Source organism: Bufo bufo, chromosome 8 (genome assembly GCF_905171765.1).
Source record: "Bufo bufo chromosome 8, aBufBuf1.1, whole genome shotgun sequence".
In the NCBI taxonomy this organism is placed as follows: domain Eukaryota; kingdom Metazoa; phylum Chordata; class Amphibia; order Anura; family Bufonidae; genus Bufo; species Bufo bufo.
This window is the reverse complement of record NC_053396.1, coordinates 102,282,893-102,299,653: the sequence shown is the minus strand read 5'-3', so window position 1 is coordinate 102,299,653 and position 16,761 is coordinate 102,282,893. Positions and strand designations below refer to the sequence as shown.

Here is a 16,761-nt window from a genome sequence, read left to right as displayed (position 1 = left end):
GGGGAGAGGGGAGGCCGCACTAGCCACCAATGAATTTAATACTGGGGAAGGGGGCCGCACTGAGGGGCTAATTGTGCGGATCACAGCCCCCTGTAAGAGATCGGGTGCTGCCAGGCAGCAGTTATGTATACAGTTCTTAGTATATTCTAACTTGAAGCGTCCCCATCACCATGGGAACGCCTCTGTGTTAGAATATACTGTCGGATCTGAGTTTTCACGATGTGAAAACTCAGATCTGAAAAAAGCTGTTATGCAGACGGATCTGTTCTGAACGGATGCAAGCGTTTGCATTATAGGTGCGGATCCGTCTGTGCAGATACCAGACAGATCCGCACCGAACGCAAGTGTGAAAGTAGCCTTAAATCCCCATGAATTTCAGATTCCATAAAACACACACACCCTGCTGTACTGTCTATATAAACAACATAGGAAGGCTGTGCCTCCAATATGGCCACCCCAGCGGAAACATAAAAAAAAAAAATCTCTTACTTAGAAGACTTCATTAATGACATCAATACAGATATATGTGTGTAACCGATTCCTTATGGAGTCATAAGTTTCTCTATGGTTTACTTAGATCAAAGTCAATATGTAAAATGTCTCCACAGAAACTGATGCAGACGCCCAGAAAAGATGCATTTGATTTTTAAATATATAAAGAAGTAAATGTCTACACGAAGGCTGAATGCTAAGAATAGGCCCCCTTAACCCCACTGGCCCATGATTCAGATGCATCATAACTATTGATTTCTTTTCATCTCAGAACAATGATAGTGAATGACTTTAAATGATTTTCCGTTGGAAGTCAAGCCGTTCAATATCATCCTAAACCTGAGCGTTCTGAAAAGAGGATCTTCAATTTACAGGAAGAGAATAAAGAGCAACCATGATACAATAATTCATAGGGCCGGTACAGCATGCAAGAAACACTGACCTCTGCTCCCTGTGCAGGTATACACCGGCAACTTCTTTGCAAACTCAGCTAGGATCTGTCGCTGAACCTCTGGACGCTCCTCGCTGTCGTAACGCTCCTTCTCCGCATACGGCAGCAGAAACTTAAAACACAATGATATATAGTTAAAGACAGATATGCATTATACTGAAAGTCTGTGCCCAGAAAATGACAGTGTTGCCCTTAGTGCTTAAGTCCCAGTTGTGGTTTTCATGATGGCAGAATCCCATTCACACATGGTAAGAAGCCAGCAGTTTTTAGGACCTGCTGCACTGTGAATGCACTGACCTGATTGATTATAATGGCGTGCATTAATATATACACAGACATATCTTACGTCGGTAACACCCAGGGCAGTAGGATAATGTACCTGCGGTTTACGAGTAACTAATAGCTGCTCCATCTAATCCTGCGATTAGTCTTTGATGGCCGGATCAGGGTTTACTGCATTTTACTACAGCAATTATGTTACACAAGTTTCATTCTTACATCCATACGATTACATTAGGACAGGTTCATGTGTGGAACCAGTCTTGTAATTTTTAGGGTCCATTTACACGTCCTGTGTGTTTTGCGGATCCGCAAAACACGGACATCGGCGATGTGCGTCCCGCATTTTGCGGACCGCACATCGCCGGCACTTAATAGAAAATGCCTATTCTTGTCCGCAATTGCGGACAAGAATAGGACATGTTCAATTTTTTTCGGGAACGGTATTGTGGACCCGAAAGTACGGATCCGCAATTCCGGATCCGGGCAGCACATCGTGCTGCCCCATAGAAATGAATAGGTCCGCAATTTTTCTTGTACAGAAATCGCAGTGGACATTACATAGAAATGTACACAACAAGGAAGAAACTTCCGATCAGAAAGACCGGAGTGAGATGCCTGCGCTGGTGAGAGAACTGACTGAGAAATTTAACCTTCAATGGAGAATGTAATATGCTTTACCTTCAAATAGAGTGGAGTCTCTTTTACCTGTCCGCCAATCGGGGGAGTGATGATAGGGTCTTCGTACCTTCAGTATCCAGCTGAGTAGCTTTTGAGGATTCTTGCTCAACCTTCCAGCACGGCCTCGCTCCGGCCGGCAGCAGACGCTCGTGCGAGGGAGCCTGCAGATCCAATACCTGATGAAGGAGCCTGGTAGGATCCGAAACGCGTTGGAGGTTTTTTGTCTATTGGAGGCACCAGTAGCAAGTGTGGTGACGTCACACGCCGAAGGTCCCAGGTATCAGATCTGCAGGCTCCCTCACACGAGCGTCTGCTGCCGGCCGGAGCGAGGCCATGCTGGAAGGTTGAGCAAGAATCTTCAAAAGCCACTCAGCTGGATACTGAAGGCACGAAGACACTATCACCACTCCCCCCATTTGCGGACAGGTAAAAGAGACTCCACTGTTTTTGAAGGTAAAGCATATTACATGCTCCATTGAGGGTTACATTTCTTAGTTAGTTCTCCCACTAGCGCGGGCAGTGAGTCAGAGCAGCGGACTCCTCGGAGATACCCAGCAGCGGCTCCCGACAGGGAGAAGGACGACGTCACCGACCTTAGCACGGGTGTCACTATCTCTTTCAACATTACATAGAAATGGTTGTGATTTAAAAAAAAAAAAAGGGCATATTCACACTGTTTTTCCTTACCTGGATATGGTGCCTTTTCAGCACCAAAATCAGAGTAAGAAACGCTTACAATATAAAAGCTTTCAAATGTGCTGCAAGTGCAAATTTGTGAAGCAAACCACAACAAAAAGGGTCAGCCTCGAATTTCGGTCACGAGTTCCATGGCAAAAATGCTTGCCGGATTTTTAGGACGTGTATTTCTGCCGTGAGAACATGTCCTGCGTTTAAAGGAGTTATCTCATCACAGCTTCTCTGGCCACTTCAGGATGCCCTATATGTTTTCTGTTGTGTTTTCTCCAAACTGATCTCAATAAGGATACTTTCACACTAGTGTTTTTCTTTTCCGGTATTGAGTTCCGTCCTAGGGGCTCAATACCGGGAAAAAAAACGATCAGTTTTATCCTAATGCTTTCTGAATGGAGAGCAATCCGTTCAGGATGCATCAGGATGTCTTCAGTTCAGTCACTGTACGGTTTTTGGACGGAGAAAATACTGCAGCATGCTACAGTATTTTCTCTGTCCAAAATTCCGGAACACTTGCCGGAATGCCGGATCCATCATTATTTTACATTAATGCTGGATCCGGCCTTAAGTGTTCTGGAAAAACTGAACTGGTTTTGCGGTCTGCGCATGCGCAGACCTTTAAAAATGTGAAAAAGATAAATACCGGATCCGTTTTTCCGGATGACAACCATAGAGACGGATCCGGTATTGCAATACATTTGTGCATCTGGATCCGTCTACAAATGGTATCCGTTTGCATACAGATTGCTGATTCGGCAGCCAGTTCTGGCGACTGAACTGCCTGCCGGAATCCAGCGATGCTAGTGTGAAAGTACCCTAAATCCACAGTACAGAAAGCCACACCTTTCAATCATAGAGACCTTGGAACATTTCCTGGAACCACCTTTGTTGTTGTGGCTCCGTGTGGCACCGCTGGCACAACCAAGAATACCCTCATTATGGGGGAAGGGGCAAGAAAACTAAAGTGCTGTCTATGGATGCTTTAACCGGTTGATGCAGCCAAGAAAAGCAAAACAGGGGACAGAGGCAATGTCATGTAGAAGTCAATGAGAGGGGCAGACCTATAAAAGCCACCTGTATTCTATCGACTGCACAGGGGGAGCAAAACCCGAGAACATGACATCCCTTTACTTGTTATGACGTCTCACGCATGCAACCGTAATTTCAGTTCATGTCCGATCCGCATTTTTTGCCCATTCATGTCTATAGGACTGAAAAATAGCTGGATATGCACAATGGGAGAATGCGGAACGGTATCAGTGTTTTACGAAGCCTTGGTTTGTGGACCGCACACCACATATGGTCGTGTGCATGAGGCCAATACTAATTTAACCAATTAGTACACTGCGTGCAGAATTATTAGGCAAATGAGTATTTTGACCACATCATCCTCTTTATGCATGTTGTCTTACTCCAAGCTGTATAGGCTCGAAAGCCTACTACCAATTAAGCATATTAGGTGATGTGCATCTCTGTAATGAGAAGGGGTGTGGTCTAATGACATCAACACCCTATATTAGGTGTGCATAATTATTAGGCAACTTCCTTTCCTTTGGCAAAATGGGTCAAAAGAAGGACTTGACAGGCTCAGAAAAGTCAAAAATAGTGAGATATCTTGCAGAGGGATGCAGCACTCTTAAAATTGCAAAGCTTCTGAAGCGTGATCATCGAACAATCAAGCGTTTCATTCAAGATAGTCAACAGGGTCGCAAGAAGCGTGTGGAAAAACCAAGGCGCAAAATAACTGCCCATGAACTGAGAAAAGTCAAGCGTGCAGCTGCCAAGATGCCACTTGCCACCAGTTTGGCCATATTTCAGAGCTGCAACATCACTGGAGTGCCCAAAAGCACAAGGTGTGCAATACTCAGAGACATGGCCAAGGTAAGAAAGGCTGAAAGACGACCACCACTGAACAAGACACACAAGCTGAAACGTCAAGACTGATTTTTCTAAGGTTTTATGGACTGATGAAATGAGAGTGAGTCTTGATGGGCCAGATGGATGGGCCCGTGGCTGGATTGGTAAAGGGCAGAGAGCTCCAGTCCGACTCAGACGCCAGCAAGGTGGAGGTGGAGTACTGGTTTGGGCTGGTATCATCAAAGATGAGCTTGTGGGGCCTTTTCGCGTTGAGGATGGAGTCAAGCTCAACTCCCAGTCCTACTGCCAGTTTCTGGAAGACACCTTCTTCAAGCAGTGGTACAGGAAGAAGTCTGCATCCTTCAAGAAAAACATGATTTTCATGCAGGACAATGCTCCATCACACGCGTCCAAGTACTCCACAGCGTGGCTGGCAAGAAAGGGTATAAAAGAAGAAAATCTAATGACATGGCCTCCTTGTTCACCTGATATGAACCCCAATGAGAACCTGTGGTCCATCATCAAATGTGAGATTTACAAGGAGGGAAAACAGTACACCTCTCTGAACAGTGTCTGGGAGGCTGTGGTTGCTGCTGCACGCAATGTTGATGGTGAACAGATCAAAACACTGACAGAATCCATGGATGGCAGGCTTTTGAGTGTTCTTGCAAAGAAAGGTGGCTATATTGGTCACTGATTTGTTTTTGTTTTGTTTTTGAATGTCAGAAATGTATATTTGTGAATGTTGAGATGTTATATTGGTTTCACTGGTAAAAATAAATAATTGAAATGGGTATATATTCGTTTTTTGTTAAGTTGCCTAATAATTATGCACAGTAATAGTCACCTGCACACACAGATATCCCCCTAAAATAGCTAAAACTAAAAACAAACTAAAAACTACTTCCAAAAATATTCAGCTTTGATATTAATGAGTTTTTTGGGTTCATTGAGAACATGGTTGTTGTTCAATAATAAAATTAATCCTCAAAAATACAACTTGCCTAATAATTCTGCACTCCCTGTATACTGAATTTCTATAAATGCAGTTCACCAATATAGAAATGCAACTTAGGCCTCATGCACTCGAACGTATTTTCTTTCCGCGTCCGTTCCATTTTTTGGGCGGACCTTATGCAGAACCATTCATTTCAATGGGTCCGCAAGAAGTTACATTCCGTTTCCGTATGTCCGTATTTCCATTCCGCAAAAAAATAGAACATGTCCTAATATTGTACGCATTACGGAGAAAGATAGTACTGTTCTATTAGGGGCAAGCTGTTCTGTTCCACAAAATACGGAATGCACACGGACGTATTTTTTGCGGATCCATTTTTTGCAGACCGTAAAATACATACGGTCGTGTGCATGAGCCCTTAACCAGATTCCTTCAGTGAATTTACAAGATGCAGTTCACAGAACGGGCAACATACCTTTTTTGTTGGCTGCGTTGGAGGGGTGAAAATTGCTTTCCAATACGTCCAAGCAAACAGCAAGAAAACTATGTGAAAGATGAGCAGGTAGACAGCTGCCAATGACAAGGACAGAGAGCATTGCCATATTAAAGCAGATTTGGGTTACAGACATTAGAACTTATGCTGACCATACACATTATACTATGGGGCCATCATCACTATAAGGCCTGTCTCACCTGGCGTTACTCGTTCCGCCAGGGGAACAGCCTGCCAGATCCGTAACTACCATGCACAGCCGTGCGCTACCTGAAGTCAGCCAAGCCCCATTCACTATAACGGGGATCGGCGGAGGTCCGGCCGCAGCACGGTAAATATGATGAGAGGCGGCCGGATCTCCGTCAGTCCCCATTATGGTGAATAGGGTCGGGTGGACTTCAGGCAGCACAAGGATGTACACGTGTCGCCCTGTGCAAAGACTTTGGTAAGAAGTCATGCTGTGACTCCAGTAAGGAGTAAAGGAGTAGAAAGCAGAAGTAGCAGCTTTAGGCTACATGCACACAACAGTGAAAAAAAAGGCCGTTAAAAACTGACATTTTTAACAGACGTTTATTTCACTGATGCCTTTCTGAGAATCGGACGTTAAATATGGACCCGTTCAATTGTATGGGGGCAGTCTGTCAGTAAAAAACGGACAAGATAGAACATGTTCTATTCTTTGACATCCGTTTTTCAATGACTGCCGTGTGAATAACCCCATAGACTACCATTAGTCTTAAAAACAGAAGTGCGATGACCGTTGAAAAAATGTACATCACAAGTCCGTTTTTCATGTGCTTCACAACAGCAATGATAAAACAAGAGCAGAGAGGGAGCGGTAGGGGAACCAGTAATGGTCACACTCCAGGCATTAGGACACTTCCTGACCAGAATGGTTTCTAGTGTACGACATCTTACAACCTCCTCTTATAATACAGCCTGTCTGATGTGTATCACAGGGTTTCCAGTGGCATCAGCAAATGATAGCATCCTAGCAAAAAGGATCATTTCTTGCACCCTTGTGTCTGTAGGACCAGACTACACCGGGCCTTCCTTCCACTGGAGACGCGCTGTCCTGCATAGGAGATGTATACATAAAATGGGGGAATAAAATATACAAAACGGGGGTCGTCACACACTGTATAACCAGATTTTATGGGTGGGAGTGTAAAATCTGCTTCTTACAGGGCACATCAGGTCATGCGGTATTATTAGAGGTAACATAATACTGCAATACTGCTATATGACTGACTACCACCAATTACTATGTGATGGGACAAACGTGGATTTTCTTACCTTTTTCCAATGTATTTTCTACAGTCACTATATAAAAAATAAAAAAAAACACACAAAAAAATTATTATTAATTTGCAGTTAAAATAATAAACTTCAACGTTGTATGGACTAGTTAAAAAATCCAACCAACATTACAGGCCTTTTTTCATCAAGACAACCCCTGTCCATAAGGCCTATTAGGACATATGTATGTCATGTAGTGAAGTCCTTCGCATGGGACCCTCCCCCCCCTCTATTTGTCAGTACGGAGAGCTGAGGCTGAAGATGCGTAAACGAGTGTAGGTGTATGAAGTGCAAGTGCCCCTTCTAGTGTATTTGAGCCTTTTGTCTGATTTATTTCTACAGGGTGGTGCAGGGGCGTTGCTAGGGTCTCAAAAGATCCAAAGCCCAAGCCCCAATAAATATGGCCCAGTTCTCTAAGTCGATCCCCCCTCCCCCCACACACCGCATTTTGCTGTACTTGCCATACAGCAGCACATACCTGTCACATCCAAGGCCTCCCAGCTGACGTCGCCTCTGATGTAGATCTTCTCTGTCATCATCTTCTACATTTAGTCCCTGCAACTTATTTCATCCGCGCCTCCACCAACCTTCTTTCAGTCTATCATCATCCCCCAATGAGTCCCTATTGTTCCCCCAGTGGTAATCAAGCTCTCTACAGACCCCTCAGTAGTAATACCTACAGTTTTATAATACCCCTACAGTGCCCCCAGTATTTATATTGCCCCCTACTGTTATAATGCTCACCCTGACGTGCCCCCAGTATTTATATTCCTCATCCACCATACAGTCCCATGTAAATCACATCACACCATCTCTCCTGCCCCCTCCAAAATACAGTCCTATGTAAATAACATCACTCCACTACCTTCAGCCCCTCCAACATACAGTCCCATGTAAATAACACAATTTCCCTCCCTCTGCCATAAAGCCCCATGTAAAGAACATCACAACATCTCTCCAGCCCCTTGCAATATACAGTCCAATGTAAATAATATCACCTCCTCCCCAGCCGCCTTCAACATACAGTTCCATGTAAACATCACCCCCTCAACATTCAGTCCCATGTATATAACATCATTCCCCCCACCGGCCACCTTCAACATACAGTCTCATGTAAAAAACATCACCCTCCCCCAGCCCCCTCCAACATTCAGTCCCATGTAAGTAACATCACTCCTTCCAATAGCCACCATCAACATACAGTCCCACGTAAATAACATGACCCCCTCCCCAGCCACCTCCAACACAGAGTTCCATGTAAATAACATCCCTCCCTTCAGCCCTAACATACAGTCCCAGCATTGCTCTGCCTCTCCCTTCACTTAACTCTCCTCATGTAGCAAACATCACCACAGCTTCTTCCCCCAGGACTTCTGGGCTTCACTGCCATCCTCTCCTGCACTGGTCACATGATGGTGACATCATGGCAGGTCCTTCTCAACCACTGCCTTCTGCACTGATCACATGACCTGTGATGTCGCCACAGGTCCTTCAGCATTTTCTAGTGCATTAGATGCAATTGTATTGCCGTCCTGAGGATAGCAATACAGTTGTATCTAGCTGGCAGGCAGTACATTCGGGACCTGGGACAAAACATCAGGGGCCCAGGCCCCGAATGTTTTAACCTAGCAACGCCCCTGGGGTGTTAGGTGAGCGGCACAAAGTCGTATTCTGAAACCACAGCAATTCTAGATGTAACACAAGGTTATTTTCCATTCGTTTCGCTGCTGTTCTGGTTGCATTTTGCTTCTTTTACAGAAGCGGCCATCATGCAATACCACATGGAAAAAAACAATGAAGTAATATTATGGCTTTGTTAGCTGCTATTCTTAACCCTCCACACCCTTGTATCTGATAACCCGGAACATTTCTCCATTTCCTGACAGAAAACTGCAGTGACGTCTAAATAATGCCCATCATTAAATAGAACCTGTCACCATGTTATAGAGCAGGAGGAGCTGAGCAGATTGATATATAGTTTTATGGGAAAAGATTCAGCAAAAGATTATACATTTAAATCTCTATTATTAGCGATTGCTAGGGTTCCCTGAGTAAGGCCTCATGCACACGAACTTATTTTCTTACCGTGTCCGTTCCATTTTTTGTGTGGACAATATGCGGAATCATTCATTTCAATGGGTCCGCAAAAAAAAGTAAGGTACTTCGTGTACATTCTGTTTCCCTATGTCCGTATTTCCGTTCTGCAAAAAAATAGAACATGTCCTATTATTGTCCGTATTACGGACAAGGATAGGACTGTTCTATTAGGGGCCAGCTGTTCCGTTCTGAAAAATACGGAACGTACACAGATGTCATCCGTATTTTTTGCGGATCCGTTTTTTGCAGACCACAAAATACATATGGGCGTGTGCGTGAGGCCTAAGTGTGTATACGGATAACTGTCAGTCACTGATAACCCCACCCCCCGTGTACAACAAAGTCAGAAAAAGCGGAGATTTAAATGTGTAAAATACAAGTTTTATTGAATCTTTTCCCACAAAACTACATATCCATCTGCTCAGCTCCTCCTGCTCTATAACATGGTGTTGTAGCTTACATTGCATTTTCATGGGTCCATACATGAATGAAATGCTGCAGGTTTGCCATCATGGATTTTCGTGTGGAAAAGTACGGTACCAGCAAAGTGAATGAGTTTTCACTTCAGCAATTCCCATCCACAAACTGCAGAAAATTATTCACAGGATTTTAAATCTATGAGATGTCAGAATGGAATGAAACTTTCTGTGTGTGAGTGACGACAATATTGGAGAGAAAGTATAGGTGTATTGGGGAAAACTGTAGCACTGAAAGGAGGCTCTAGGACCCTGTTGTGCCTCCTCTATCCCGGATACAAGATGAGACATGGTTTGGCATGGAGGCATACAGGTTCTGAATATTATCCTGCGGCACATTTACCCACAGAGGTTGCTGTTGGGCCTGTAGATCCTGCATACTCGTAGGTTGCCATAAATACAAATCTGATGACCGGAGAGGCCGAGGAAGTGTTAGAATCTGGTGGAGACATTCCTGGGAAACACTTGCTGTGTGGTGAGCGTTATCCTGCTGAAGAAGCCCAGTTGGCAGAAACACATGTGGCTGCAGGATGTCCTGCACAAATCAGTGTCCCTCTTATCACTACTAGGGGTGACTGAGTGTCACATAAAATGGCTCCCCAGATCATCGAACCAGCAGATAGGGCAGTGTCACTCCACAGCACCAGGCCTCCATACTTAAAACCTGACCATTGTCTGATCGCAAGCAGAACCTGGATTCATTGCTAAAGACGATACGGTTCCAGTCCTTAGCAGTCCAGGTTTCTCGTTCTCAACACTACTGCAAATGAAGGTGACAGTGGCTGGTGGTCAATGGCAGGACACTAAATTTCCTGCTGCTAAGAACCTGAAGATGGTTTGGGCAGAGACAGGGGAGTGTAATGAAGGTGCCACCTGTGTCTGGATGGTGAACAATGAAACTGTGGGAGCTGCCCGTGCTTGTCGGTGGACCTCCAGAGCTTGGTCACTGTGTGTGCCCTCACGTAACCATTTCTCCCAACACCTAGGTCAGAACAGCCCAGATGGCAGCCAATTCTTTGAAAGTGGGAACAAGAAGAAAGGACGCTTGACTGTTTCGGTCGAACGTATGGACAGTAGGAGGCGCACTATCACAACTGGATGATTTGTATTTTTCAGGTTTATTGGTAGACAACGCATTTCGGGGTACTTCTGACCCCTTTATCAAGTCTGAGGTTTTTAGGTTGTTGGTCAAAAACCTTATGTCAGCACGGCTGGTGTATTGGCAGCACGAGGTGAGCGCTGACACGAGGTGAACGGCTGGTGTGTGTCAGCGTTCACCTCGTGCTGCCAATACACCAGCCGTGCTGACATAAGGTTTTTGACCAACAACCTAAAAACCTCTGACTTGATAAAGGGGTCAGAAGTACCCCGAAACGCGTTGTCTACCAATAAACCTGAAAAATACAAATCATCCAGTTGCGATAGTGCGCCTCCTACTGTCCATACGTTCGACCGAAACAGTCAAGTGTCCTTTCTTCTTGTTCCCACTGTCTAACCCGAGTGGTGGGGTGGCTCCCACCCAAGGGATTTGGAGAGATCTGGGCTGCACCAACTCTTTGAAAGGACCATCCCGTTTCTCTCAGTCCAGTAATGTGCCCCCTCTCATGGTCAATAGGGCAAAATGCTTTTGAGCGTGAACTAGAAACATGTCTAGCAGACAAAGATCTCTGACCAAAAGGTACACTACCCGAAAGTAGCCCCTGAGAGTCTTTTTATAGGGCAGTGGGGGACTCACTTTTACACCCTCTTGGGGCAAGACCCAGTGTCTAACCAGACCAGACCTGTAATCATTTAGCCGAGATATGGGGGCACGCCCGGTTTTGCAGCAGTCTGACATTTCTACCAGGGCCTATCATTTATTTATTTTTTGTCAGGGAGTGTATTTTGCATTATGAATGGTGGAATCACCCTATGGGCACATTCACACAAACATGGTTTGGTTCCACATCCGAGCCGCATTTTTTTGCTCAGATGAGGACTCATTCACTTCAATGGGGCCACAAAAGATGCGGACAGCACTCCATCCGTTGCCCCACAAAAATTATAGATCATGTCCTACCCATGTCCGTTTTGTGGACAAGAATAGGCATTTCTATAATGGGCCGGCTGTTCCGTTCCGAAAATTGTGGAACGCACACGGGTGGCATCCGTGTTTTGCAGATCCGCAATTTGCAGGCCGCGTTCATGTGAATGCGCCCGTACATTGAAAAATCTCCCCTTTGTGTTTAAATTTCTTGACATCTACTTCCATCAGTGAATGGAAACAATCTTTATAGGGACGAGCGAATCGACTTCGGATGAAGCTTCCGAAGTCGATTTGCATAAAACTTTGTTCTAATACTGTACGGAGCGAGCAAAGTTATTGCTTCGCAAAGTCTCGCGAGATTTCGGGTAATAACTTCAGAAATTAATTTGTACTGTAAAAAAAACATTTCACGAACTCGGGTTCAGTTCCAAGTGGAACTGAACCAGAGTTCGGGAATTTTTTTTTTTTTTTACAGTACAAATTAATTTCTGAAGTTATTACACGAAGTCTCGCGAGACTTTGCGAAGCAATAACTTTGCTCGCTCCGTACAGTATTAGAACAAAGTTTTATGCAAATCGACTTTGGAAGCTTCATTGATTCGCTCATCCCTAATTCTCTGTTCATTTCACTTTTGGCGCACAGACCTCAGAAAATGGTGCAAATTAGGCCTCATGCACACGACTGTATTTTGTATCCGTGTGCAGATTGCAAACGGACCCATTCACTTCTATAGGTCTGCAAAATAAAAATGTCAGCGCGCGGTCTGCATCCGTGAGTTCGTTTTGCAAATTAGAAAAAAACATGTCCTATTCGTTGTGGAAAAGAATAGTCATTTCTAGTAATGGGAGTATTTTGCAGATGCGTGGTCTGCGGACCACAATAGGGACACGGTCGTGGGCATGAGGCCTAGGTGAGCACCTCTTAATAATTGCATGGCATGTCCCCATTCAGAGGCTGACAGCCTGCCCTGATGTCATGTCCAGCTGGGTATCTGAGCAGTGCAGATTCCGAATGTAAATAAAGTTCCCATTCAAAGAAGGCAAGCAAAGATCTTGAAACTGGCAAGGGCTGACTGATGCCAGCCTTGGACATATAGACTGTGTGCCGCCTCCATTCCGACCCACAGATAACACAGAGGTGAGCACGGAGGGTCTCCTCTATGGCCGCCCGCCAGAAGCTCCCAGTGCCGGCGACACTTCCTCCTTCCACCCGGCAGCGCAGGGACATTCCCGGACACAGCCCTGTCCTCAGCCGCTACTCACCCAGGCACAGCTCCCACACGTAGGCGTAATAGGACCACAGCACCACGGAGGAGATAATGACCACCGGCACCCATGACAGCACCCGCTGGCAGCACCTCAGCCCTCTGGACAGGGCCATCCTGCAGCTAGTCTGCATCCTGCTCCATGCAATCGGCGCTCCTAACAGCAAGACTTATCGACATTCGATTAATGCAAGGCACATGCGTCGTTATCTGAACGCGCTGTTCGCGCCACCTAGTGGTTGCATGTATTCTGTGCATGTATGTAAACTGTAAATAAATATATGGAGATGAGAGTAGATTAGGTAGATATACATTTAGATAGATATTTCCCCATTCCTTGCATACTGTAAGCTGTTGCGGGCAGGGTCCTCTCTCCTTCTGTGCCAGTTTGTAATTTGTCTTGTTCATGCAGATTGCATGTATTGCATATGTATGTATATCCCTTTTCACATGTACAGCTCCATGGAATGAATGGTGCTTTACCAATAATATAACTATATTTTATATCCCAGTCCCCTTTCTCCCACCACGCGATAGAATGCTCCCTTAGCATACCTCCCAACTTTTGAAAAGAATGAAAAGCGACATAGATTTTCTCAGCACTAGGCCATGCCTCTAAGCCCACCCAAAACATAACTAAATACCTAATCCCACCCAGTCCTCTAAATGCCCTCACATAGTAATCATTCCCCCTTCATGCACAGTACACGATGTAGCAGTAATGCAGCGTACTCAAGTTAGGTTTAGAAATGTTCCTGGGTGTTGTAGTGCAATAGACACTAACCTGAGACGGCTGACTCTCTGCAAGGGCAGGTGATGATGAAAAATGTTCGTGACGCCAGTGCCAATTAAACGGTGGCACGCCGTTTGCGGATAGCAGGAATAATTGAGGAACCACGTGATGTTAAAGCAGAACTCAAACTTTAGTAGTCATCATATAGGGACATTAACGGAAACGCAGTTCCTTTGCAGACAGTTGATTTTCAATACAGTTGATGCAGGCAATATATGTATAGCAAGGTGACTTCAGAGTGTTAAACACAGGACTTGCAGTACAGGCAGCTTGCACTCTATTCCTGACTGATCCTGGAACATAGAAAATCTTCTCCAAGGCCCAATACCCTAGCTCTGGCGTATATCCTTGGTTTTATCTTTATCAAGTACCTCCTCTGTTGTCTTGAGTACCTCTTGCTTTTCTGAGCTTTGCCTCTGTCTCTCTCTCAGCTTCCTCAGGCTCTAGAAACTTCTGAACTCTCCCAGTGTCCTCAGGCTGATCAGCTGTGGTGTTCCTGCTTCTGCATATATATATTTAGGAGGGGAACCTTCTCCTTGGATCTGGAACCCGGTTACAGGGACTGCAATACCCTCTCCTGGTCTGCAGGCTTCAGGCCTGGACTTGACTCTGACATTGTCTAGTCTCCAACTACAACTCTAGACTGACTTTCCTTTCCCTGACTGGGCCTTATATAAACTAGGGCTCCCTAGCTCCCTCTAGTGACTAAGAGCTGAAATGACACCCCTAGCAGGCCTGTACATGCAAGTTTTACAGTAACAGGGAAATACATAGCATTACATTACATTACATTTTATAAAGATGACTGATACCAACTTCCCCAAAGATAAGGGGGACGACAGCACACAAGTGACCCTTCTGTAGTGACGGGCATTACAGTCCCCGTACACTACATACCCCACTGCTTTAAGCTGAGTACGACCTCGTACTCCATCAGCGCTCGCCCAACTGGAATCTCTACCTGAAACAGAAAAAGAGACATGCAGGCATACATATATGTAATTCATCTGCATTTACATTCATATCAGGTCCAATTGGCAAAGGTGAAGGTTGGTGACAAGGGGCGTCGTTCTCTTCTTCTCAGGATAGTGAATGGAACTGGGGCGCTGACCTGGCACAGCGTAACATTATAACCAGGATAAGTCCATGACAATGAATAGGTCCATATTAGAACAGCAAAGTAGATAAAACAGTATAAAAGTTCTTGGAGGCTCAAAGAACAAACATGAGTCCGTACCCAGGTTATTTTCCTATTAAATCACAGAGGCTCTCGTGCGGTGGAGTCCATCTCTGGGCACAAATGTCAAGTAAAGTATTACCAGTAGCGACTGTTTGGGAGGAGACACCACCAGAATAGTCAAAGTCTCCTAAACGGACTGGCGGGCGTCCCCTGGTCATCGGGTAGACCTTCTCAATACAGGGGTCTCCTCTTCCCTTAGCAACGAGGTAGAAGAGAGAGGAGCAACAGGAGGGTCTCCATCAGTGAGACCTTGGTCAGGAACAACAGGAACAACAGGAACAACTAGATCCACTAGAGGGGGAACTGGATCCGGGGCATCTTGAACCGGCTCTTCTGGAGGTGAAGATACAGTAGGTGCTGGAGCGGGCACCAACAAGTTCAGCCACGGTGTCAGAAGCCAATGCATGGGATCAGCGTCATATCTTAGATTACTGACAGCCTGCATAGGATCCTCGGGCTGTATTGCTGACTCTGACACAGGATATTCAGATCCAGAACTCTCGGCACTGGGTTCTGGTGTCAGGCAGAGCTTTAACCGGTTTCGGTGTACAATTTGGGATCCCTTGCCTTCCCGGGTGATTTCATAAGTGTGAGTTCCAACATTTGGGACTGCAGTGACAACATAGGGACTTCGCTCCCATTTACTGTCCAGTTTACTGGTAAGGCGGTTATTTTTTAACCATACCACAGCCCCTATTGTCAAGGGTTCTGCATGGGCTGCTTGATCATAGTCTCTCTGCTGTCGGTCCCTAGCATAGTCCATACGTTCCTGAACAATGGCTTTGGCTGTATTCAATCGCCTTTGATGTTCAGCAACCCAGTCGGTGTTAGGTAATGGGTTAATGCAATCAGGTACGTGTATGTTCAATGAATGATCAGCAGGCAATGTCCCTTGGCGCCCAAACATCAAGTAAAAAGGGGTATACCCGGTGGAACAATGTATGGTATGATTGTATGTGAACATGAGCTGTGGCAACAGATTAGGCCAATCTCCTCTGTTTTCAGGAGGTACGGCCCTCAGCATCTCTATCAAGGTCTGATTCATTTTTTCACATAATCCATTACCTTGAGGATGGTAGGCCGTTGTCCGGATCTTCTTACAGTTGTGTAAGCGGCACAGTTCATGGAACAGATGGGACTCAAAAGCAGGTCCTTGATCGGTGAGGATCTTTTCTGGACATCCGTAGGGCAGGAGGAAGTGCTCCCAGAACAGTTCGGCTGTAGTCTTGGCTGTCTGGTCTCTCACAGGCACCGCTACAACAAACTTAGTGAAATGGTCAATAATAGTCATGGCATAAGTATACCCTGAGCGACTAGGCTCCAGTTTCACATGGTCGATGGCGACCAGTTCAAGAGGACGAGTACTTACAATGGGTCTCAGTGGTGCCCTCTGATCATGGTGCTCACTTCGTTTTAAGGCACAGGCTACACACTCCCGACACCACTTCTCCATGTCTTCTCTCATGCCCACCCAGTAAAACCGCTGGCGGATAGTAGCCTCAGTCTTTTGGACCCCAAAGTGACCGGATTGATTGTGGTACATCTCCAACACCATACCTGCATCTCGTCGGGGTATGAGAATCTGGTGTACTCTTTCGTTGGACACTGGATCTACGCTTCTCCGTAGCAATAGGCCCTTTTGTATGAAGAGTTGATGGCGCTGT

The 16,761-nt window shown here is 45.5% G+C and overlaps 1 protein-coding gene across 1 annotated transcript in view; it reads right to left on the bottom strand.

Annotated features, from left to right (window-relative positions):
* The window catches only part of ZDHHC15 (zinc finger DHHC-type palmitoyltransferase 15), a 61,437-nt gene extending 48,225 nt beyond the window's left edge, over positions 1-13,212 (bottom strand). The window contains exons 1-4 of the mRNA XM_040404852.1: positions 13,063-13,212; positions 7,198-7,224; positions 5,884-5,978; positions 935-1,055 (exon numbers count right to left, since the gene is read on the bottom strand). Of these exons, the coding sequence (XP_040260786.1) occupies positions 935-1,055; positions 5,884-5,978; positions 7,198-7,224; positions 13,063-13,198 (379 nt within the window). The 5' untranslated portion in view covers positions 13,199-13,212. The remainder of the gene's footprint in view (positions 1-934; positions 1,056-5,883; positions 5,979-7,197; positions 7,225-13,062) is intronic.
* Between the last annotated feature and the right edge of the window lie 3,549 nt (positions 13,213-16,761).